General features: G+C 37.3%; 5 protein-coding genes across 11 annotated transcripts; 1 reads left to right on the top strand and 4 right to left on the bottom strand.

The window, feature by feature from the left end:
- Positions 1–1,485: 1,485 nt before the first annotated feature.
- Positions 1,486–7,641, bottom strand: LOC130710093 (uncharacterized). Of its 4 annotated transcripts, none has more exons than XR_009010291.1 (7): positions 7,508–7,641; positions 7,296–7,417; positions 6,634–7,212; positions 4,676–5,987; positions 1,982–2,132; positions 1,830–1,893; positions 1,486–1,743 (listed from the first exon to the last, which is right to left on the bottom strand). XR_009010291.1 is itself a non-coding variant. In XM_057559252.1 (4 exons), the coding sequence occupies exons 3-4, from the start codon at positions 6,792–6,794 to the stop codon at positions 5,294–5,296; spliced, it is 855 nt and encodes a 284-aa protein (XP_057415235.1). In that variant the 5' UTR covers positions 6,795–7,212; positions 7,296–7,417; positions 7,508–7,641; the 3' UTR covers positions 4,417–5,293. The 4 variants fall into 4 exon arrangements, 1 of the variants encoding a protein (XP_057415235.1); XR_009010294.1 differs by having other exon boundaries at positions 1,982–2,120; XR_009010290.1 differs by lacking the exons at positions 1,486–1,743; positions 1,830–1,893; positions 1,982–2,132 and adding an exon at positions 2,139–2,305.
- A 2,101-nt stretch (positions 7,642–9,742) lies between these two features.
- Positions 9,743–10,803, top strand: LOC130710085 (uncharacterized). The gene has a single exon (XM_057559242.1). The coding sequence runs from the start codon at positions 9,963–9,965 to the stop codon at positions 10,665–10,667; it is 705 nt and encodes a 234-aa protein (XP_057415225.1). The 5' UTR covers positions 9,743–9,962; the 3' UTR covers positions 10,668–10,803.
- A 1,086-nt stretch (positions 10,804–11,889) lies between these two features.
- On the bottom strand, positions 11,890–14,354 carry LOC130746160 (serpin-ZX-like). The gene is made up of 3 exons (XM_057598711.1): positions 14,339–14,354; positions 12,874–13,277; positions 11,890–12,747 (listed from the first exon to the last, which is right to left on the bottom strand). Exons 1-3 carry the CDS (start codon positions 14,352–14,354, stop codon positions 11,935–11,937), a joined length of 1,233 nt encoding a protein of 410 aa, XP_057454694.1. The 3' UTR covers positions 11,890–11,934.
- A 2,584-nt stretch (positions 14,355–16,938) lies between these two features.
- LOC130710061 (U-box domain-containing protein 62-like) lies at positions 16,939–20,750 on the bottom strand. 4 transcript variants are annotated; one of them, XM_057559216.1, is made up of 8 exons: positions 20,154–20,748; positions 19,775–20,069; positions 19,036–19,117; positions 18,236–18,293; positions 17,860–17,948; positions 17,613–17,702; positions 17,436–17,506; positions 16,939–17,310 (listed from the first exon to the last, which is right to left on the bottom strand). In XM_057559216.1, exons 1-8 carry the CDS (start codon positions 20,566–20,568, stop codon positions 17,190–17,192), a joined length of 1,221 nt encoding a protein of 406 aa, XP_057415199.1. In that variant the 5' UTR covers positions 20,569–20,748; the 3' UTR covers positions 16,939–17,189. The 4 variants fall into 4 exon arrangements, 3 of the variants coding, with proteins under 3 accessions (XP_057415199.1, XP_057415214.1, XP_057415206.1); XR_009010285.1 differs by having other exon boundaries at positions 17,243–17,310; positions 17,613–17,707; positions 20,154–20,750; XM_057559231.1 differs by lacking the exon at positions 16,939–17,310 and having other exon boundaries at positions 17,446–17,535; positions 17,613–17,707; positions 20,154–20,750.
- A 549-nt stretch (positions 20,751–21,299) lies between these two features.
- LOC130710049 (putative pentatricopeptide repeat-containing protein At3g25970) lies at positions 21,300–24,690 on the bottom strand. The gene has a single exon (XM_057559206.1). The coding sequence runs from the start codon at positions 24,526–24,528 to the stop codon at positions 22,405–22,407; it is 2,124 nt and encodes a 707-aa protein (XP_057415189.1). The 5' UTR covers positions 24,529–24,690; the 3' UTR covers positions 21,300–22,404.

The following is a 24,690-nucleotide window of genomic DNA, read 5'->3' as shown; positions in this document are numbered from 1 at the left end:
TTGTGTTAATTAGAGTTATCAACTGAGCACACCCAAAACAAATTGTGAAACTTAGACACAAGAAGGAGCTACCGGAGGTGTCATCAATGCTCACAAAGCATATGGTTACGACCATGTACAGATGGTACACAATGTGGAGCGCCCAATTGATCCACTCGCTTGGTCTTTGGATGAAGACTTGAAATTCAAAGTGGTCGATCCAGCACCATCTTCATACCAGAGGAATATGAAATATATGAGCATCTTCCACCTCTGGAAACATATCTTTGGGTCAACTTCGGTGACGGTAGAACTTTAGAAAAGCGATTAGCTCACCATACAACTTTTGTTAGGTTCTTGCCCTAGAGTTTGTTCTAATGATGTTTGGTTGTTGTTGCTTACTTTCCGAACAACAAAAAAAAGTTAAGAAATGATAGACATTATTAATCTATCTTTATAGTGAATATTTGTTACACCGTATAATATATAATTAATGTAAAGAGCTTAATTAGCATCCGTTGACCGTGTTAAAAAATTTACACAACTACTTAATTAGAACCATCAAATTTTAATTTAAAAAAGATTTAAAATAAAAATTTGAGAGATGTGAACTCTTCCATCCGCTCTTATGTTAAAATTTATCATAACCATTCTAAGATATATATATATATATATTACAATTTAGTACATTTCATTTTAAATGAGCATGAATAAGTTCCATAGTAATTTCTTTCTTTATAACCATCAATATTAACTCATTTTAAACACTTTAGTATTTTTAAAACTATATATGAATAATGATAATATCATAAGGAGAGAATAAGATATCAATAAGAAATCATTTGTATTTAATGAACCCGTGTAAAATTTAAAAAGAGATGACTTAGGGCCTGTTTGATATCTGTTTCCAAAACAGTTTTCAGTTTTTAAAAACTGAAAACTTGTTTGGTAAGACCTGTTTTCAAAAACAGTTTTTGAAAACAGTTCTTATTTTCAGTTTTTAAAACTAAAAAACCAAAACAGGTAAGACCTTGCTCTTAAATGTTCAAAAACATGTCATTCAAACTGTTTTCTTCTTCTGAAAACTGTTTTTAAGAATTGTTTATGAAAACTGTTTTAAAAATTGAAAACTAAAACTGCTATCAAACAGTCAATAGCAAGGTTCTCGGAGCGACGTTAGCACGTTCTGGGACCGCGACAACATCAGAAGGGTAATGAATTTAATTACATAGTTTGAAAGTTGTAATGTGAAGCATGTTGATCGGGATAAGAATAATACGACATATCGTCATTAGCTGCTACTTCTATCTTCTTGGATACGTTTAGCTACTCTTCCTCTTGTAACAAAAAAAAAACTCAAGAGCAAGGAGAGTAATTTCTCTAAATCACTAGTGTTCTTTACTCGTGCGTTGCACGACGGTTAAATTTATTGTAAAAATAAATTAGTAGTAATGTGTTTTAACTTAGTTTAGACTCTTTTCAGTAAGTATAAAAGATATGGAACCGAACATATGTTACAAACATGTAGATGAATTGACCACAGTAAATATATTTATTTGATGAGGTTGTAGATACCTCACAGTGTCAACACTTGAATAGTAATAAAAACCACGTTTTTAAGTAATGCATTACATGAAAATTGAAATAAGATAAACATAACAATGACAGCAACATGAACCCTTATTCGAAATTGTAGTCCATGATTAATGATAAAGACTTCATAACCGAGCTTGTTGTCAATCAAGCATATTTGTGCTATAGAACCTAGAAAGGAAGAAAAAATTATTAGTGTAATAATCAGTAACTAATACAAATATAAACTGTGTATAATTTGAAAGTGGTAAACTAACCTTATAGAAAAGTCATTACACCTTCAAATTAGATGATCAATAAATTGCTTGATATCTTTTTATGCTGTAAAACAATAAAGAGAATAACCATATCAGTTTTCCTATTTCTACCATTTAAATTGAAATTAATTGTAAGATAAATAAACACTTACATGTCAAATATTATCGAAGACTTCTTGATACACTACATTGCGTGTAGTGTTAGATACAACTCCTTTATCATCTATGATAATCATCTTCAACCCTTTTCTAGATTTAACTCTAGAAAGTGCAACATATAGCTGCCCGTGACTAAAGACAGGCCTTGCCAAATACAGTCCAACATGAGATAAAGAAAATTTCAAAATTATGAATTTCTGAAAATTTTGGGTATGGTAAACATGGAAATTCCTTAAGTGACCTTCCATTGCCTTGCAATATTTTTTCAATCTCAATCATACATAAGTTATGTAATTCTTCATCCTCTATACAAAGATCTGAAGGAAATTAAATGAAATAAGGCAAATAAATTAAATTAGAAAATTAAATTAAATGAGAAATATTGATTTTTTTTATTTTGAGAAAGAAAATACATTTACACAACTTTAATTTTTCCTTCTAATCACACTCACCATATTTTGATAATGTCAAATTAGGATTATTTTTATAAAATAGTAGTAGTTTTAACGTGATACTCATGTGAAAAAGTATTTTTATAAAAACTTGACATATTTATTTAGATAATAGAAGCTCTGATATAGTTTTTTTTGATATTTTTTTTAACGTGCAACAAATAATAGTGAGTTTGGTAGGGAAGTCTTTGTTTTTTTTTTATTGGGAAAACTAATTATAGGTTAATTTGAGTATAAGAAAAAAGTATCTCCATAAAAATAAGAAAATAGATATGGTATGTGTCGCAACCGGGGTCGCGGCGGGACGGCGCGCTAAAACTTAATCAATGTATCAGAAGAGTCGCCACTAATGTTTTTAGGGAGAACATCAGAGAACCCAAATAATAAAAGAAACCAAATCTAGATTCGGGAGTCGGTTACGTATAGGGAGGTGTTAACGCCCTACAACGTCCGTTAAGAAACGGTTACCTATGGTCAATTATGCAAGATTTCTTAGCTTTCTAAATCATTTATTTTACCCTTAAGAAAATGTCTTGTATTTTATTTTTTTAAAAAAAGAATATTTACAAGTTGCTAGTGTAATGAAAAGATTATTCTACAAAGAAGAACAAAATTTAGATTTTTGTTTGGAGTGCCTGGCGGGAATGACCCCGGGCCTACGTATTCTCTATCAACAGAGAAAATCAAGGCTACGTAGTTCTTGGTAGAAAAACATGAGTTGATTATGATATTTTTTAGTTTTCAAATGATCAATTCATTTTGAGAAAAGTTAATGGTTTGTTTCTTTTGATTTTTTTATTTGCAAAAAGGTTTGATCCTTAGCAACTTATAGATAGATTATTAACAACATTGAAGAAAATATATTTTTGGATTTTCTTAAGTAAATAAATAGTTAGAGAGAGATCTAGTAATAATTGGTACTTACATTTTGATAATTAAAAGAAATCAGGTTCATGTGTGGTACCAAAAAGAAACTGAATCATGATTAAAAATAAGGCCCATAAGATATAGAAAATAAAAGTGTTATAAAGAGCCCAACAAAAAAAAAAGGACAAACAGACCAGCAAAAAAGAAGATTCAGATATAAGAAAATTAAAGAAAGAATTTTAAAAAAGAAAAGCAAGGAAGATGGGCCAATGGCCCGTAACACAATCAGGGTTACATATATTTAATAATAAAAGGAAAAAAAGACATAAAGGGGAATAAACCCCATCCCTTTTCAAACCAGTTGCATTTCTTTCCTTTTGTACGCTCTCTCTTTCTCTGTTTCGTTCAGGTTCTGTTCTGTTTCTCTTCTTTCACATTCTTCTTCCTCTGAAACCCTAGCGCCGCCGACCTTCTCTTGTGCGCGCGTGGCCGGCGCCGGGATGACGACGCCGAGGCCGCAGCCATGGCGGGGGCTCGTCGAGGTTGATAAGGGCCGCTACAACACCGAAAAACGCCGCACTTCGGCGGCGGTCCGGTGGGAGCAGCTCGGGTCTTCAAGGGAGAGCACCATGACGCTGAATCTAGCCTATCCGGTGGTGATTATGGCAAGGATGAAGTGGATTGAAGCTTCAACACCACCACGACGTCAAAGCCGCCACCTCTCGGTGGTGCTCCGGCGAGGGTGAGTGGAGGTGGCTCGAAAATGAACCGCCACGACACTAAGCCACCATCCTCTGGCGGTGACTAGTGAGGGCATGAGGGATGAGCCTTCATTCTTGTCTATGTTCCCTGAATAATCCTCTGTTGTTCCTTTTTATTTATTTATGTAGATGTTCATCTAGTTCTTTTTTAGTTTTCATTAGATGAGTGTATTACTTTTCTCTGTACAGAAGTTATTTTAGTTTCATTCGGGATTTGGGTTTGGCACCCCACCTATTGGGTTTGGCACCCCATGTATTCAATACGGAAATTTAATTTCCGTTTTCAAAACGGAATTTAAAATTCCGATTGGTTTTTTATATGCAATGAACGGTTGAAAATGTGCCACATATGCTAAAATACATAACGGTTTTTTAATTTCCGTTTTTTTCGTATTAAAATCGGAATTTAAATTCCCGTTTTTAATAAAGTGGGGTGCGAAACCCAATAGGTGGGGTGCCAAACCAAATTCCCGGGCAGTAAAATGAAAGTAAGGAGCAAGAACTGAAACAGGACAGTAAAGAAAAACTTATAATCGTTTGAGAGGCCTAAGTAACCATGGCATTGTAAAATAATTACATAGTATAGTGATGAGGAGGGGGAAAGTACCTTTGACAAAGCTACAAACACCACCAGCACTCACGTTCCCTTGCTTCTTCCCTTTTATCAGACAGTTTTTATATTATCAAGTTTAGTGCCTTCCATCCTTAGGTAGTTGGGGGAAATGTTATCACCTGGTACTTATAGGAGGATCACTTGCCTTAAGGTGGGGTTCATGGACCATTGCTGATTTCTTTTTTCTTTTCTCTCTCTTTTTTTTTTTTATGGTTGATTGCATAAAATGGGCCAAGCCCATAAATGAAACACACTCTTTTTTTGAGTTTGGTAAAGCCCCCTTTTTTTATTATTGACATCATGGAATCAAAATAAATCAACTCACTTAATCATTCTAATTCTATATGCCTAATTAAGTTATTAATATTTCTTAATTTAAAAGATTAAGCCCGGACAAAAAGGGGTATCCACAGTATGTAATTTCTACATTTTAGCATGTGTAAAAATTATGATAGTACATTTCTTAGATTGCTGCATAATTTTCTAAATACGGTAAATACTATTTGGTTTACTTAACATATGGAAAGAAATAGTAATAGCAGTGGACAATTATACATGTCAAAAAATAAATGCATGCTAATTCTTTAGGGATAAAAAAGAAAATATTACTAATTATGGCCAAAAAATTAATATTGATGAAATACCTGGAATGTTGAGTGCGTTTCTTCTGTCATATAAAATCCCATCACTTAAAAGAGTCCAAGACTTTCTCCAAACTTCTTGTGGCCTGGAAATCAAGTTTGTCATCAGCATTCTGGTAAATAATTTCCTTAGCTGAGATCTGGAACCAAGTTCACTTGCAATTGAAATTCCATCAACATACTTCCGGTCATCCTCCAGTAATCCCATCGCTTCGCATGCATTGCGGAATGTGGGATAAACAACACCCTTTATAGTTCTTATGCTTTTAAAACTGTCACAACCTTTTTGCCTATTTAATAAAACACGCACGTAGTAATTTTCTCCCATCCCAGGAGCAATAAATTGCAATCGACCAAGAGAAATGCCTCTTTTCCTAGGAAGCCATATTGTTGATTTTTTGTTGTACACAAACTTGGAAGGAAATTCTGCATATGTGAGATTTCTCCCCTCCTGGTACTTCTTGTTGGCATCCATCCATGCCAAGAATTGAGTGCCCTTTTTAGTTGAGTTTTCCTTCACAACTTCCAAATCGTCATTCTCTTTGAATAAAACACTTTGTTGGTTTGGAAGATGAAATCCTAATCTCAACACTGGAGGCCATCTATCATGAATATCATATTTGAATGTTCTCCACGCGGCTTCACATGGAGTAAAAAAGAGGTACCTGCATTTAATTTCAAGAGTTAAAAAATTCAAATGATATTAATCATAAACTCACTTATATGGTAGCTGCATTTTAGGTACCTGCTAATAATGTACTTGTTTTCAAAAAAAATTACCTTTTTAAACTTAAATATTCACTCCTTAGTTGACGGGTTCCTTTTATTTTTAAATTATGTTTTTTTATCAAGTAAAACCAACCACACATATTTCTAATAATGGAAAAAAAATCAATACTGTTTGTTTTCATTCTTAAAATAGGAATTTACATTTGACAAACATTTAAGACATCACCATAAATGGAATGATTTTTTGATATTAAAGTGAAAATAAATTGACTCCTTAAGATCCACAAATTAAGGAACTAATCTGTATAAATTCTTCTTAGACATTAAATTATTATTCTTTCTTAATGACTAAATATAAGAAAGGAAAAATCAGAGTCTTAAGGAATAAAACGAAATTACCATTTTTTTCCACTACATTAGCTTACGAAATTTAATGTTTTCATCTTAAAATGGTTTTAAACACTGACTTAATTTTTTTTCATGCACACTTATTGGAGGAACTTATGCATTCAATGCAAGAATAAACAAAAAATACCTCAATTAATTTCTAGAGTAAAACATATTTGTGACTCGGAAAATTACCTGCAATCATAATATTGTTTGATTTCATCTTGTTGTTCAGATTTGTCAGCACTGGTACCACCATTGGATATCTGAACATTGACTCTATCAAGTCCTTTGTTATATTTCATAGCATTCGACTTATTGCAGTACTCAACATTGATGTGTCCTTGATAGCGCATAAGCAAGACCGGGTTATAAGGAACAACAAAACCATTATCGAGAGGAACTCCTTTCTTCAAAATTGTAATCCCAGTTCTTCTTCTTTTATAAATTGGATAACCATCATCATCAACTGTTGTGCAATTTTGAATTTTTTTTTAAAAGTGTTTAGAACACTTTCCATCGACCATGCAAACTGACTTAGGGTCAACAACACCACATGGACCATGCATCATGTATGATGATACTGCCTTGTATAAATTTGGATAAACTTTAGGATCAGGAAGCTCTGCAGAAACATGTTTGTCTATATCCTCAATTTTTTTAATTTTGTGTTGAGGTTGAAGCCACAAAAGTATGTGTGGGGGGCAGCTTCTTCTATGAGAGGATTAAAAAGAACCTTTGTAGCTCCATAAACATTTTGGAGACTTGTCTTACCTGTAACATAAAAATTATGAATGTTTTCAAAAAAATTGTCACTGCACTTTAATTATTTGACACCAGATGAAACTTTAAAATACCTTTAAAGGGCTTTACTTTGACACAACTCACAACAACAACAGCATTGGTTGCATCAACAGATCCAAGATAACCAACGACCTCATCAACATACTTTCCAAAAAAGGTGCATTCAACCCGAGCCCTATTAAGACGCATGAGAAATTATAAAACCGTAAAAACTTAATAATTAAAGATGTATAAAATTTGAATAAGCTTTGAACATTGGGTGTACCCATCTTGGTCAAGTTCAATAGTAATTCTTTTCTGCTTCCCACCATCTTTTTCGAATTCTTGTTCAGCACTTGCACCAGTGAGAATTCCAATCACATATGCAAAATCTTAGAAACATTAATCCAAAACCCAGAACAGTAATTTAAAAATCAAAAGGTACAAAAAGAGTATATACCAATAAGAAAAGACGTATCAAGATCCTTGAACATTATATCAGATATTGGCACAAAATTGTACGGGCTTAAGTTGATGGCCTTGTTGGGAACCAAGCGGCAAGCGCATAGATGTATGAATATCAAAGTTGATCTTGAATGGATGTGAGGTTGGTCGGAAATCACGACCGCTTTCACCAACACCAAAGAACGAAATCTGATATACATGTCCTTCACTTAGCAAAGATTGGAATCGGTATATCAGAGTCTTCCTAACCGAAGCATGAATCTTAACACCCTGAAATTCAATAAAAGGAGAACATAAGCAATTTATAGTATAAGCAAAAGAACGTAAAACATGGTGTTTATGTGAAAAAGTGATTTACCTTGTCATCCATAAGAATCATGTCCATGGAAAATGGAAGCTTGGATCCATATAAGCTCGGACTAAGCCACAAACAGTTCACCTTTGCAACAATAGACCAGTTCTCTTTGGAGGCATCGATGATGGCGAGGTCGTCGATTGCCATTAGAACACAGTTTATTTCAAAGCTAATAGTTGGTGGAAATAAATGATGAAGTTGAAGAATACCATGAGGTGTTTATATAGGAATTTGAGAATTAGGGTTACTGGTATATTCATCTTAAAAAGGAAAAAAAAATAACGACTAATGTTTATTTGAAATATGCGTAATCAAAGCTTCATCTTCATTCTTGACTTTTTTGTAACGAATAAACGCAAGGCCCTTTAAAATGACGGTTCATGGTGGAACGAAAAATATCAAATTAATGTGTAGATGCAAACCTTTCATGTAAACCTTTCATTAGAATTCTTGACTTTGTGAGAGTATTAAAACCAATTTGTTGACTACTTTAATCGCTGATTTTGCTAACCTTTAAGAGTATTCAAACTGATTTTAATTCTTGACTTTTTGTAAGAGTATTGAAACCAATTTATTGACTTTTTTGTAAACAGTAATAACACCAATTAAATGCACCAAATGCCTTGCGTGAACTACTCAATCTGGTTCCCTATTAAAGGAAAATAGGGAATGCAATTAATTAGGGGAGGTATTCGAATTTTTTTGAAATAATACAGTATTTAAAAAATTAGAGTATTTATAGAAAATTACGCTTAAGCATGAAAATAGCTGATTGTTGTTTTTACAATGTAATTAGCATTAAATGTATATTTGAACGGATTCAAATTTTCCATTCTTACACATAATTCGAATTTTCCATGCAATTAATTAGGGGTCATAAAACTATAAAAACTAAATCATCATTCTTTGAATAATGGGGCTCCATTAAAAAATTGAAATAAAATTGGGCTTCTAGTATTTTGGTCCAAAACAATCATAAGGTGACACTTGTCCTGTAAAGAGGGGGTGGTTAAGAGTAATTCTTGGAGTGCCAAATCATGGAGGTGGGGCTCATAACCTTCCTCTTTTCTAAAGTATATAGATTTTCTTTGCAGCTTGTGGGAAAACTTTTAAATTCAAAACAGTCACATGAATCACATTAGATCAAGCACTCACACAAAAAAATCGTCCGGAAGCAATTATTTAACCACATGCTGATTCGCAGTTATATATTGTCTAGCTAGTCACAAGAAATTTTAGAAAAACACGCCTACCAAGTACCAACATGCAACACAATAATTGTGTTGGCCGTAAACTTGACACAATTTCCACATTTTTTTCAAAACCGTGAAATACTGACGTGGAAATCCTATTCCTACGTGTCATCCACGTGGCCCTCTGTAAGCCAAGCTTTACAAAATCGAACGGACCCTCTATGCCCGCCTTCGCAGTCCATGCACTTTCCCCGCGCTCCTCACTTCTGCTTACGCGCGTCGCGTGTGTGGCTCGTGGCATACCCATAAATCCACGTTCCCAACAAAATCAAATTCCACTGCAACGCACTCTAACTTAACCCCATGCACCCTCGCTTCAAAACCGTTCATCCAAATCAAGTCTCCACAAAAACACAAATCATTGGTTGATTACCGCATCTTCATCATATACAAATAAAACTCACCCGCATAGAAACAAACCAGTTGGTTATTAAAACAATGATTGTTGTAAGTTGGAACAATCCACGTGAGAAAAGATAGCGTCCAAGTCAGAGTAAACCGCACATTACCGCCCTCGATTTTGAACGCGTTACTTACCAATAACTATCATTCTCTTCTTCTTATTTTTATTTGATAAGCTTCTCTCATCTCATTCATCTTCATCCGAATCATCGAACCAAATCCTTCGTCTCGAGTTTCGAGCTTTCTTCTATGTGCCATCTCCTCAGATGGCGGCGTCATCTCTCAGAATCGCGTGCGGCGGAAGCAACCGCGAAATCGGAATGCAGAAGAGGTGCAATTGCAATCTCACCCGCGCATTACCGCCTTCTTTAATCGTGGTTGGCGGGAAGAATCCCCGATCGGTGGTGAGGAAGGGGAGGTTATCGGCGGCGACGGTGAGGGTGAGGGGACAGGGGAGCCTTGTGAGCTCGAGGAAGCGGGAGAGAGGTGCGAAGGATGCGGTTGAGGCGCAGGAGAGGTTGGATCGGTGGATGAGGGATTCGGTGGGGGAGATTGTGAAGAATTTGAGGGAGGCGCCGTTGCTGGTGCAGGTTTTCTCTGAGAGGGCGCCGGTGGCGATGGAGAAGAAGGTGGTGGTGGAGGATTGGGCGGCGGTGAAGGAGAGGTGGGAGGCCGGTGAGGCGCCGATGCCGGAGGGGGTTATATTCGTGGAGGAGTTGGATGAGGAGGAGGCGGCGGCGTCGACGGAGAGGACGACGAGGGTGTGGGGGGTTGTGGTTCAAGGGAAAGGTGTTGGGTCCGGTCCGGTTTGTTATTTACTGAAGACGAGCCAGGCCGGGTCTGGACCCGGTCCAGGAATGGGTATATTGTCGACCCACTTTTGTTTGATTCGAGTGAAGAGTTTCAGGGAAAGCGCACGATCGCAGTTGAAGAATTGTTGGTTGTTGCAGAGTCAATGGCAACAACACTAGTGATGATCATGTTGCTGATTGTTTAGAGATATATTAATTTTTGTACAGATTTCTTGAAAAAAATATTAATTATTTCTCCACTGTAATTGTAGCAAATTGTGGATCTGCAATGTATAGAGTGATCAATTTTATCAAACTGGACTATTAGTGAATTAGTGTTATTTGTTGTTTTCTTAATCATTTGGCTAATCAGAATTAAGGGATTCATCAAAATAAATGTTAATATAGTATTAAGTAAGCTAGACTCTGTAAGAATTGGGTTATTTGTTAGAGAGACATGTAATTGTTTGTCGAACAGACAAAAGGAAAAAAGAAATTAAGGGATCCAATTGTAGTATATGTTTGTGTTAGGCTTCTGTTTGGGGAAAACACAGATTTTAAACATGTTAATTTAGGATCTTTCGTGAAGTGATGTCGTCTTCAATTCTTAAAACTCAAAATAGATGACAAACTCAGAATGCATAAGATTCTTTTTAATTTTGCAAAAATACCATAAGCTCATTATTTCATTTGTTTTGGCTTAAAGTACCAAGTGCTCATTTCATATTATTTTGAAATACCATATTGGCTTTTCCCATTGAGAAACTTCTTCCCATTGATAAGAAATAAGGATCACTCAAGTGGTAAAGCTAGGGGACGTGTGGGCTGGAAGAGAAAGATCCAAGGATTAATTCTTGGATGGAGTAATTTAAATTTCCGATGTAACAAAAAAACTCCTAACTATGAAAATGACCAACATTCTGGTACCTTTTGTTCCGTGTAACCACCACTTTGTCCTTTAATCAAGTCATACTTACAGATCCATGTGGGAAAATAACATAAATCAATTGAAATTCAAAGCCTATAGATCGGAAGATTGAAAGTTGAATCAAGTTAAATATACCTCCTGCATCTGGCATTGGTTTATTACCACCAAATTAGATCAGAACTGAATGCACATTAATCAAACATACATGGATACAAGTTGTAGCCACAGTGCTAGAGTTTTCGCATAAGGAGTTATCTTCATTGTGATTGTCTCACCAAGTTCATCGTTGTTCCATCATCTACACATTAATTAGTTATATTGAATTCAAAACATAAACTAGATATGGCCTATGTTGCATTGTTTCCTGTTTTTCTGGTTTGAATAAAACTGCAGAGTGCAGTGGGTGTGAATTAGTTCCAATGATAAAATCCAAAACCAAAATAATGTAACAATGTTTCAAAACAAGATCAGATATTGATATTGCTAATAATTCTCTTATTCTCTCGCCCTGGTACCGTTTCATTCATGAAGAGGATTGAGCACCTGTCCAATAAAGAACACAGTTCCAGACAAACTTTCTCTAATAAGGAACAAGAAAGGGTGGTCAGCTACAAAATCTACCACCTTTGGATAAATATAATTCAAGGAAAACCCCATATCGTCATCTGATTCTTCAGTAACGGCTGCAGCTTCAGTGCTTTCTTCATTCAGTGAAATGAAAGATTTGTGTCTTATGTTGGAAACAAATAGGTTTTTGTCACTCATAAGAGGGTCCCGGTCCACCATTTTTGTCAGATCTGCATGGAAACGTGAGAAAGGCAAAACCAGCCCCATCTCTTTCAGTACATTGGAAAGTTCAACTCCGAAAGAAAACTTGAATTTTGGAATCCTGAAGTCTAGTACTTCCACTTCTCTATCAGGAAGATGATGTTCTAGGAACCCAGATTCAGAAGTCACTCGCTCAACCAAAGCTGGCAGCCCATCATTTGCATCCGGAAGGAAAATATACATAGAGAATTGGCGCTCATCTCGACCCGACTCATAAGCAAGTTGGAGGACTTTGAAACCATCGCAAACACGAATCTGCCGGAACTGCTTGCTTGTCATGAACGGAACCTTAACTGATGTGCCATTCAGAATGTGAAAATCACCCTCTTTTGTCATTGATGCATTAAACTTGTCTCTCTCTTGCCATGCAGCTTTGAAGTACAGTGAATTTGCAAAAATGAGCCTTGTGAAGCTGCCAAGTGAACCAGAAGGAAGAATGTCTTTGATAAGCCCCTTTGTCTTTTCTTCAGCCCACAAATTAACTTCATTGACCACTTCGTGAGCCTTTAAAACATCATCAAATTTAAAATCAATCATGCCAGAATAACAATGAAGGATCTATAAAAGCTCTAATTGAGAATGCAAAATCAAAATTATAAGGCACTTAGAAAATGTATGTATTTCACTCACCTTGTTCTTGAGATCAACAGAGGCCAGAGTGGCCTTATAATCAGTGGTCAACAGTTGTCTGAAGGAATGGAGAAGAGGAAAGGTTTGTTCAACCCAAACACCATTGGCAAAACAGACGCTAAGGCCTTCACATTCTGGATCAGTTTCGCGTAGCACATCGGAGGCGAGCTGAGAGGCTAAAGAGTTGAGATCATCGGTGGATTCACATCGGAGGAAGCTGAGTCTGAGTCTGAGGAGATTTCTTGAATGGGATAAGAAATTGGAGTTTGGGAAATACTGCGTTTTTGTTTGGATTTTTGAACTTTCTGAGTCTGAGGAGGAGTAGTAGTAATTACTACAGGAATGAAACGCAAGAACAGTGAGATGAACCAATAGAAAAATACAACCATCCCATGATGTATTCTCTCAAACATAGAAGTCTTCATTCTTGTTCACGATTGAGAGGAGATCAAACAGAAGCGATTGTTCACAGTGAGCCACAGAATGTATCTTCCGTTTCCTATATATCTCACATATGAAATAAAAACAGATTTGATTTGAAATAGAAGAAACTGATATGATTATCATATGAAATAAAAAGAGATTTGATTTGAAATAGAAGAAACTGATTTGATATGATTATTGCTGATTTGTAGCAGAAAAAATAACGAGATACTCTTGTATCACTTTAGTTAGCCTTGATTCCCGCGGTACAAGATACGTTGCCATGAATAGGTTATTGGGTCTTTTTTTAGGGGCGCACATGAGTTGGGTTTGATGGATTTTGATCAAAATAAAATTCGAACCGATTAAAATTGTCTGGGTTGGGTTGGGTTAGATTTCACGAATTTCTTCTTCGGACCTGATTCGAACCAACCGGACGAAGTTCGGATTGGGTTGGATGGATTGATTGGGTCACTATATTAAAATAATAATATATCTGAAATATTAAAAAAATCTTGCAAATATTATTATAAATTCAGAAAAAGTTATAAAAAATACTAAATATGTTATAATACTAAATAGCATCAAAATGACACAAAAAGTTATACCAAATAGCATGAAATAATATCACATAAATGACATATAACTAAATATCATGAAAACATAAAATTTCATTACCAAATGACATAAAACAATCTAACATAAATAGTACCTAAAAAGTAAAAAACAACACTAAAGGTCATGTCATGACACTTAGAAATTAGATGTCTCCAACATGTCAAATAATATATATAGACATGTAACAAATAACTACGAACAAATACTCTAAGTTTAAATATGACAAATAACTACAAATACTTAAGTCTCAAAGTTTCAAAAAGTCATCACTCCAACACTAGCGCTCCAAGTATGAGTAAAATTATAAAAAAATTATTATTATATGTATGGATTCTGGGTTGGGTTGGATGGATTTGAACTGAATCCGAAATCCGATCCGAACTTGGTTGGGTTGTAGTAAAATCCATCCGATTAACCCGATTACCCGATCCAACCCGCATTTTTTCTATTTGATCGGATTGAGTTGGACGGGTTCATTGGATCTACCCGACCTATGTTCACCCCTAGTCTTTATTATTGGTAGTTTTTCCTTCGGCATGTATCCTTTTTTACTATAGAACATAGTCAACATACATCAACAAAACAACTGTACCGTCAAGCGTGGAAAATTTCAATTTATAAAGTGTTGTAAAACATGCATAATTTGGAAATTTTACATGTGCGTAGATAACTATCATGATTATTTTCAATTGATATGTACAATTTTCAAAATTAATTTTATTTTATAGGCTTAAATACTCTGAATGTCTCTGAAATTATACCCCGTATGAAAATAAGTCCCTAAATTATTTTTTTTCGATTTCGGGTCCCTGAATTTTTTTTAATCTAAATAAGTCCCTACGCGTGTTTTAAGCTGAGGTGGCTCTAATTTTGCCTACTCATTGTTTCCACGTGGCCTTTATTAATATTTTTAATTACACATGGATTAATTAATGAAAAATAAACATTAACACTTAAATTGACTCCCTAATTCTAATTACCTTTTATCCCTAATCCCTAACAGATAAAATCAGATCAAACCTAAACCTAAGATAGAAAGGGGGAGAAAGAACGGAGGTGAGAAGAGAGGGAAGAAGAAGGGAGGGAAGAACGAAGCTGTGCATCCACTCCTTGCCATCGTGCTCAGGGTCACACCGCCACCACGATCTTCAGCCAAGGCCATCGCGTCACGCGCCGGAACCACCAAGTCGCGCCTCCATCACTGTTGATCTGCTTCTGTCGGTTCAAAGATGTGAACTTTGATGGAGAAATTATCAGTTCCAACTCTAGATTTATCACGTTGTACCCATATTCATAAAGTTCCGATCTCATCTCGCTCTCCCATTTACAGATCTAGGAACCAGACTTTGATAGAGGGTCTATTGTTCTTGTTCCCTCTTGCTGCGTTTTTAGTGGAAATAAAACCTAAGGTGGCTGATTTTGTGGTTGTCACTGTTTTTGCTGCAATATTTCTAGTTCAGATCAAGAAAAACAGAGTTGGCTGATTTTTGGGCTGTCACAATGAGAGGGGAAGGGCGGAAAGGAAATGAGGGTGGGGGTGGGGGATAAGAGGGTCGTGGCGGTAGTCGGTGGGAGAAGCATTGTAGCAGAAGATGAAACATCAATGGTAACTTGGGAGCAGGTAGGGGGGAGAAGGGAAGGGATAAAAGGTAATTAGAATTAGGGAGTCAATTTTAGTGTTAAAATGTTTATTTTTCATTAATTAATCCATGTGTAATTAAAAATATTAATAAAGGCCACGTGGAAACTATGAGTAGGCAAAAATAGAGCCACCTCAGCTTAAAACACACGTAGGGACCTATTTAGATTAAAAAAACAATTTCAGGGACCCGGAATCGGGAAAAAAAATTCAATGACTTATTTTCATACGACGTACAATTTCAGGGGCCTCCAGAATATTTAAACCTATTTTTATAATCATTTTGACCGGCACTGACGTCACCACTACCAACTACCACCATCGTCACATGTGTCGTTGTGTTGCCACCTTTACCACCATCACTAACACTTCCACCGCCGCCACCACCAACCCCACCACTACCGCTTTTCACCTCACACTTTCAATCGCTTTGAAAAATGAAAACGTCTTTTTTGTGTTTTTTGTTTTGATCATATTTTAGAAAATATTTTCAAATAAACATTTTCTAAATATCAACTAAACATGTTTTTGGTTTTATTAACTGTGTTCTTTTAAAATGGAAATAGGAAATAGGCAAACCAAACTAGCCCTTACTTTGCAAGGAGGATTTGGCTTTGTCTAGGCTTGAATGCAACCCATGGGAGCTTCTCGGGTTAGAATTCAATCCAATGGTTTGGGGGGCTAGTGGAGCATGTTGAGTTCACGGCGCTGGCTGGGGTTTGGGGTATTTGGGTGGCGCGCAACCGATTCTGCTTTGATCGGCGTGTGATGCCTGACATCGTGGTGGTGGCCTCAATTCAGCCGACGAAGCTAGCCTTCCAAGCGGCTTGGACTAGGAACCAGGAAGTGCCTCTGCTGCGCGAGGTGTCGTGGGTTCCTCCCTCACCGCATGGCATCACTGTTAATTGTGACGAGAGCAAAGGGAGCACTGAGAACATTGCTGGGTTTGGTGGGTGTGATTGGCTAGTTGGTTTTTATGGGTTTGGGAGGAATTCCTCGGTGCTGCATATGGAGTTGTTAGCCATCCTCCGCATAGACAGGTAGTGTGTTACTCCGACTCCCTGCATGCGATTACTTTGATCAACAATCTTCCTTCGAGGTTTCATGAGTTTGCGGTGCTGATTTTGAATATCAGAGATAGCTTACGTCGCCAGTGGGAGGCCCGGGTGATCCACACCCCGAGGGAAGGCAACACTTGTGCGGACTTCATGGCAAAGGCGGGTGCCCAATAGGACCAGGATTTCCTTCTAGTTCAGGACCCCCCCCCCTAAGCCGGGACCTTTGCTCGCGGCGGATGCAATAGGAACTCGTTTTAGGAGGCATTAGGGGGGGTTTGGTTTTCACTTTTTACTTGCTTGTACCACACAAAAAAAACTAGCCCTTACTTTTTCACCTTTTGAAAAGTGAAAACTCATTTTAGATGAGCTGTTTCCAAATCTGTTACTGTGTCTATTACAAGGTGATTGCTAAGCTATTACACTCTCAACGAACACGAAGCATGAGAAAGCATATATTTTTACATAATCATATAGCACAGTTTTCTAAATACAAAAGTGGAATTAGAGAAATTTTAGTGGTATCTTGGTGAAGAAGTATTAGCAGCCACACCTGATTCTGATGATGGTGTGCAGCAGATCTAAACCCAATTAGGTACCATCTTGCTGGAGGCAGGCTTTGAAGGATCATCCAAAACCTTAGCAAGGGAGCGATACTGTAATTTTACACTCTCTGCATTGTCCAATGTCTTCACCACATACCTGTAGATATAAGTCTGTTATTAAAAACTGAAGCAAGTTCACTTCCACTGGATAATTACATATTCAACATGGCCAACGAAGATTTGATATTAACTGCTAGAGGAAAAACTCATAAAGGTACTAACCATCCATTAAGGCATTGTGTTGTTACAATAGCTTCACGCCCTACAAAGCGTGGTGGTGTCCTTTTGTTCCCCTGATCCATGATGCTTCTAATTATTTGCTCTATAATTTTGAATTATAAATAAAGGTAAAAACTAAAAATACTTCTATAAGTAAACTGAAGCCTGTTTACATACTACCTTTATGACAACCCGGTCCATCACAGCAAATGGAAACTGAACACCTCTGCTCCTTGATGATTCCATAACAGGTGAATCTCCAAAACCACCCTGTCCTATGTAAAATATGTTTCATATTAAAAAAAAAGGACAATTTCAAGGTAAAATATATGAAATTTAAGCAGCCTAGGTGGTTACTGATTTTCTTTTCATCTCTCTTTCTCAATCTATTAAGGTATAAACATGTTTGAGGAACGTAGATACACACCTGATCAAGTCTTTCCCTTCTTCTTTTGGATGACCGGTAAAATTGCGACTCCTCTTCCCGACGGTATGCCTGCACAGCAGCTTGAAGTGCTGATCAAGGTAGCCAGCACCACAAGAAAATAAAAATGCCAAAATTAGAACTGTACAAACAAGTTTTACTTAGTACCGTATATTTTTTATATAGTCTCAAACACTCCGAAGTATCTTTTATAAAGTGTCTTTGCCTTTTTAATATCTAAATCAGAGCTGGGGAAAATAAGAATGAGAAAATAATCAATTATACATAAAAGAGTGCCTAAAATAAAATATTTACAAGAAATGAAAAGAGCAAAAATGACAGTATTTAATGTTTAGGAATTTCAGTAAAATCTGCTCACATAGGTTTGGAGATATTGATTCCTCCGATACGGGTTGAGAACAAGTACAGCAAGCTTTCTGCAAAAGCATCACACAACTACTACATTAGTTAGAGGACCACATGAAAATTCCTGAATGGTTAAAGTATTTCCCATTTGAAAATTGAAACTTGATAGCAAGAAACCTAAGTGGAAACTAGCTAGCCAACAGCCACTTACCAGACAAGGTTAAAGATAAATTTTAACAGGAAGGAACATGTGGACCTCTTTAACCTTCAACAAGCCTACTACGGGCTCATCCACAACCAAAACATATACAGATGAGTGAAATGACCATATCAACATTCACCCTAAACGCTAAGTCAACTCTCTGGGTAATCTATTAATCCTCAAGAACTATAGGTGGAATTTGATTATTACAAGTAAGCAGGAGGAACAGTTTGAAATAAATCTCCATAAAATGTCCAGTCCCATTCAATAATTGTTTATCAACTTGAATATATTCTTCTAGACATCTACTTGAACTTTTGATCAAAATCAATCAAAATTCAGTTCCCATCAACTCAAAACACATTCAAATATTCAATAATTTTCCATATTCTCCAAACGGAAAGGAAAATTTGAACTGTTGCAAACAACTTATTCATAGTAAGTCACTTCTAGAAGCTTTGAGAGTCCCACCATTCTACCGACTGGAGGCATGTATAACATAAAGAGAGATTGAAAATTACACGCTCCATAGTTATTACTAACATTTTTCAGATTACTAGTCACAGAAAAGGTCAGTATGAAAATATGGCAATTGATGGCTTAGAACGCACCATTCTAGTAACATGTTGTATCCCCCCTCCACCAAATGAATGTCCACATGGTAATATCATTGCATCTTCCATAAGAGCTCCTCTGTATTTTCATAAGATGAAATCAATCAAATATAAAAAGTATAGGTTAGTTATAAAGCATGAATAAGTTATGTGATTGTATTCTTGCAAAAAAAGGAAAAGGCAAATAAAAACACCAATTTGGATTCATTCTGCATCACCATATTTTTGTATTTATTAAAAGAGAATACAAAAACACAAGGAACTGCCTCCAACAAGCGGGCAAAGTATTTTACACGAGGAAACAACTGATGTTAATGGATAATCTTGAGAAGTTTGCAGTACATGGTTTTTGTAAATGATCAGAACTGAAGTGTCTTCTTTATTAAATTATTACTCATTCAACCAGTTATCTGTATGACAATAACACCAAGCTGGCAAACAAATGTAAAGGGAAGAAAAGTTTAAAGGGAAGTATATGATTTCCAGGAACAAGCTGGAGAAAATGACAATATAGGTGCCTAATACTTTAAAGTTTGAAATTCTACATGCCATTGGCTGGCTAATTTGATTTGATCAAACACAAAATGATGGTTGGAGAACCTTCACAACAAAGAACAAAAGCAAATTATGAAAACTAAACTCCCATAACTCCCCACATTATCACAAATATTGCTCAACAAGCACCAAACTCAGTATGTAAAGAAGACTCAAGTTAACAGAAAAAGGAGACACTCACGTAACAGGATCTGAAAGAATGGCCCTCAAAGACTCCCCTGACTCAGTTGAAAACATAACATCCTTTCTTCCACTAAACCCACAACCATTATCATCCACCATAGCCTTCTGCACAGAAGCTGACCCTTCCGTGCCATGAAGAAACTGAGAATAGTACTCCTCACAGTCAGTTTCAGCAACGCTCACAGAACCCTGGGACTTCCCTAATCTTTCCCGCCGCCGGTGATCTCCATCAGCACCACCACCACCCATCTGCCCAATTTCACCATCCTTCCCCAACAAATCTCTACCAGAAACTACAATTCAAAAATGGCAAAAATTAATAATGGGCAACAGTTCATAAGCTGAAAATGCAAAGTTTTCTTCATCTTCACTCATACCATAAGGGGAATGATGCTGAGTTTTCCCATTTGCAACCCCATCGTCATTGATTACATTGGAATTGCCCTTGAGTCTTACTACTTCTGCATCATCGTCGTCGTCGTCGTCATCTTCATCATCGTCTTCGTCGCCGTCGGTTTCATCGCTGCTGGGAGTTCCGTTCCCTCTCCAATTCCGAACATCGGGGCGGTCGGCGTAAACGTTGCGGCGGAATTCGGCGCCCGGGGTGGTGAAAAAGCGGTCGCGGTCGCGGTCGATGGTGAAGATCTTGTCGTCGATGAACCCGCCGCCGAGTTCGCGGGTTTTCGGAGCCGGGTTGCGCTGTGGGTTGAAGTCGTCTTGGAAGACGAGGGGTGAGGTGAGACCGTTTTCAATTCTCTGGCCAGAGACGAGGGTGATGTCGTCGGAGGACATGGTGGAGCTCGGAGTTTGAGATTGTGTGAGGAGAATTGGAATTTCAGTTGAGGGTTGGAGATGGTGGTTGCTGTGAAACGACGTCGTTTTGGGGTGCCATTTTCTGTGTTCGGGAGTTGAGAAGTGTGACACTACACTCACATAGCACAGTTGAGTACTTTCTTCTTCTAGATGCCAATGACTTCACTGGAGATGAATTGTATTGTACGATGTTGTTAAGATTGACAATATTTTTTTAATGTAAGATTGGTTTATTTCTTCGGAGATAATCATGTTTGAGTTAGAAACATTCACGTCATGGTGAGACTTACTCTTCCAGCACGATTTTTTTCGAACCACAAGACTTGAATCCGAGACTTTGCTTAAGGGGAATGTACCACTTGAACCAATCACTCATTGGTAGAAGTCTGTATGGCATATCAAATTTAACTCGCAATGGTTTACATCCAAAAAATTCCAAAACTAAATTATAATAATTCTATAAAAAAATATTTTAAATTAAGTAAAAAAATGTCTCATATTATACTTCTAAGGCAATGATTGGATTTAAGTTGGCTGGCTCAATGTCATACCAACGAAAGCTTGGAGCTTCATTCACGTTTGCTCTCGCTCTTCACTGTTGTATTATCCTAGTCCACAAGCACAACCTTAGAAGTAGAGTGAGAGAATGGTTCCTCCTTGCAACAACAAGACCTCTAGGAGGGAGTTGTTTTCAAAGTGAATTTTTTTTACATTGTAGCCTTTCACGATATGAGAATTTGGAGGCTCTCTGCTTTCTAGGATATCGCGTGGCAGAAAAGATCCCTACAACGCTTAGCAAAGAAATTGTAGGGCTTAAGGCAGTGAATGGTTTGAGGGTAGGCAACTAAATAGAATAATAAAGTAATTTGGCTTAAAGTCTTGCACTATGGGAATATGCAATCAGAGGTTTCAATGTGTGAATATGTTTTTGGTTATAAACTCAAACAGTCTATTTGGTACACAGTTCCAATATCATAAACCAAAGTTTGAAAAACTTGGCAAGAGACATGGATTGAGCTTAACTTTTCGATTGAACTGCCTCGGAAAGAGGGAATCATAAGAACCAAACTGGTTCTAAACCTATATACTAGTACATTGGAATGGACTTCATTTTATACGATCCGATTTCAATTTCCCCACATGGTTCCAATGCGAAGAGACAAGAAGCTTTTATAACTCATTTATCCTGAGATGATTCTCTGCCTTCCCTTTTCAAGATGGATCAACATTTTTTTTTATGACCCGGAAGGTTTTCTTTGATCGACAGAACTTGTTTACCATTCTAAATTGAAGCATTCAACCAAGGAGAATTGTTTGACTCAATCAGTTCTATTGCACAATTCACTCCAAGCCTTCCATCCCTGCCAAGTCATTCATATGCTATGCGCCTGTTTGTGGAGGCGTCGTGATAGACTCCGTTTTATCAAAATCTTCATACTGTAGCTTCGAAATTTACCTGTGTGTGAAGGTTGTACGGCACAAATACAAACCCACTATATGTCCACTAGTTCAGTAATGTTACTCCCAAGTCCCATCCCAAGGAACTTCTTGTTCCCAATTACTTCCTTCATCTTCTAGTGCTACATGGATTGCAGTTGTGGTCTTGATCTCATATTTAGACAATTGGTCAAATATGTGTTACAGAACGACTTAGGAAACCAAATGGCAATACCATTCAAGACTCTGCAATGGCTTTGTCTCCCTGAATAAGCACAGGGACTTTATGTTAATTTTCCTTAACTGAAGACTGAAGTTGCTGACTCTAGTCATATGGTACCTGTCTTCTTCTATGTACTCATTGCAGCTATACAAGAATTATAAGAGCTTCTGATCATCATAATCATCTATATTATCTGAACATTGTAGTAGCAACGTTTGATTGACAAAATCATCAAACAGCTTAGTTCCCTCCTTTAATTGTTGTAGCAGTATGTATATCTCGTCGCACTGTGGGTGGGAGTGATCTTCAGCATTGAAAGCATGCACTTTATTTTTCACTTCTATCCAACTCCAACCAGGAACTTTTTTCACTCCCCTTTCTCGCATCAGCCTCGTTATACTAGCCTTTTGATCCCACATCTTCAGACGCCCGTACATATCTGAGAGCAGAACATATGTGCAGTGCTCCTCAGGCTCTAGCTCTAGCAAAGATTTTGCTACTTGACTAGCTAACTCGATATCACCACAACTTCTGCAGGCACCTAATAATGTCTTCAAAACCATTCCATCAGGTTCAAAAGGCATTGTTTCAACCAAAGCTTTTGCCTTCTCTAGACACCCAGCCCGACCATAGAGATCGATTGCACAAGCATAGTGCTCCATTCGTGGTGCAATACCATAATCAGACTCCATACACTGCATAAAGTAGCTTCCTTCTTCTACTAGCCCATTATGACTACAAGCAGTAAGAACTGCAACAAAAGTTATATGATCGGGTTTCACCTTTTTCTCTCTCATTAAGTAAAAGAGGTCTAGTGCAATGTTTCCTTGTCCATGTTGTGCATACCCAAAGATGATTGAGTTCCAAAGAATTGCATTGTCTTTGGAAGTTGCTTCAAAAGATTTCCTAGCATCTTCTAAGATACCACATTTAGAATACATGAAGATCAATGCACTGCCAACATATTTATTGGTATCAAAGCCTACCTTAAGTGATAAGACATGAACTTGTTGACCTAGCTGAAGTGTTGCCAAATCTGAACATGATCTGATCACACCTGAAAAGGTATAGTGGTCAATTTCTATGACCAAAGATCTCATCTGTACGAATAAATTCAAAGCATCTTCACTCAAACCAACTTGTGCATACCCTGCTAAAACAGAGTTCCAAGTACAACAATCTTTCACATCCATGGAAAAGAAGATTCTTAATGCATCTTCCATGCACCTATTATCAAATCTGAGATACATAGCAATCAAAGCGTTTGAAACCGGCACAGAATCTTCAAACCCCCTTTTTATCACCAACCCATGTAAAGATTTTCCAAGGCTTTTATGCTTTTGTGCTGAACAAGCACTGGCGATCCCAGTGTAAGTATAAGCATCAGGCTCAAACAGAAAATGCTGCATATCAATAAAAACTTTAAAAGCAAGATCTTCTTTCTCATGCAACAAGTAAGCACCAAGCATAGAATTCCAAGTAACCAGGTCACGATAAGCAACAGCACCATCAAATACTCTCTCAGCATCTTGCAGAGAACAGCATTCTGAATAAGCCGTGATGGTGGCATTGCAGACAGTGTTAAAGGACTCCAATCCATGCTTCACTATCTTACAATGCAGCTGCATTGCCAACCTGCAAAACTCAACATCATCAAGCAATGTCAAAAGGGGAGACACCGTGCCATCATCAATCCCAACACCCTCCAACTCCATACACCTCAGCATCCAAAACGCCATGTCACGGTCACCAACCTGCGAATAACCAGCAATGAGCGCGTTCCACGACACATAATTGCGTTCCGGCATGGACCTGAGCACGGCAAAGGCATCAGCAACTCTCCCACACTTGGCATACATGTCAAGAAGGGCACTGCCGGAAAACACATTCTCAGTGAACCCCATCTTGAGCATTACAGAATGCAGCTGTTGCCCGAGCTCGATGCGGCAACCTCGGCCAACCCCTTTGAGAGTACTTCCGAACGTGTGGTTGTTGAGTGCGAGTCCAGAGCTTCTCATGGCACCGAGGAGTTTCCACGCAGTTTCCAGGTAACCTGCATTTACATAACCGGAAACCATGACATTCCACGACACGGTGTCTCTATGGGGCATTTCGTCGAACAACTGGTGAGCAAGCGTTAGTTCTGAGCATTTTGAGTATGCTGTTATGATGTTGTTGGCAGTGTAAAGGTCTGCAATGGAGGCTAACTTGATTGCTAAGCAATGGGATGCTTTGAGCCCAAGCAACGTGATGGGTGAGCTCGGGTGCAACCTCTTCATTCATTCATGAACATCTGAACCGGTGGGGTTGAGCTAAATAAAAGCGTTTGCGTTTTGAGGCACTCAGATTTTGACATTTTGTTATCAAATTTATTTCTTTGGAAAATTCATCTTCATGTTACAAAATGATTTTTTTTTTGAAGAAAGTTAAAATCTACCTGC

The sequence above is a fragment of the Lotus japonicus genome, chromosome 1 (genome assembly GCF_012489685.1).
Source record: "Lotus japonicus ecotype B-129 chromosome 1, LjGifu_v1.2".
Lineage (NCBI taxonomy): Eukaryota > Viridiplantae > Streptophyta > Magnoliopsida > Fabales > Fabaceae > Lotus > Lotus japonicus.
The sequence above is the reverse complement of the archived record's forward strand: the minus strand, read 5'-3'. Positions and strand labels throughout refer to the sequence as shown.

Excerpts from the sequence above, each read along its gene's own strand:
- LOC130710093 (XM_057559252.1), bottom strand. The coding sequence starts at position 6,794 with ATGCGCTATCAAGGACACATCAATGTTGAGTACTGCAATAAGTCGAAT. Across the intron at positions 5,988-6,633 it reads AAACAATATTATGATTGCAG|GTACCTCTTTTTTACTCCAT; the intron begins GTAATTTTCCGA and ends AATTAAATGCAG.
- LOC130710085 (XM_057559242.1), top strand. The coding sequence starts at position 9,963 with ATGGCGGCGTCATCTCTCAGAATCGCGTGCGGCGGAAGCAACCGCGAA.
- LOC130746160 (XM_057598711.1), bottom strand. Across the intron at positions 12,748-12,873 it reads CTGTTGATCTCAAGAACAAG|GCTCACGAAGTGGTCAATGA; the intron begins GTGAGTGAAATA and ends GATGTTTTAAAG.
- LOC130710061 (XM_057559216.1), bottom strand. The coding sequence starts at position 20,568 with ATGTCCTCCGACGACATCACCCTCGTCTCTGGCCAGAGAATTGAAAAC. Across the intron at positions 20,070-20,153 it reads TCAGCATCATTCCCCTTATG|TTTCTGGTAGAGATTTGTTG; the intron begins GTATGAGTGAAG and ends TTTGAATTGTAG. Across the intron at positions 17,507-17,612 it reads TGGACCGGGTTGTCATAAAG|GGGAACAAAAGGACACCACC; the intron begins GTAGTATGTAAA and ends ATCATGGATCAG.
- LOC130710049 (XM_057559206.1), bottom strand. The coding sequence starts at position 24,528 with ATGAAGAGGTTGCACCCGAGCTCACCCATCACGTTGCTTGGGCTCAAA.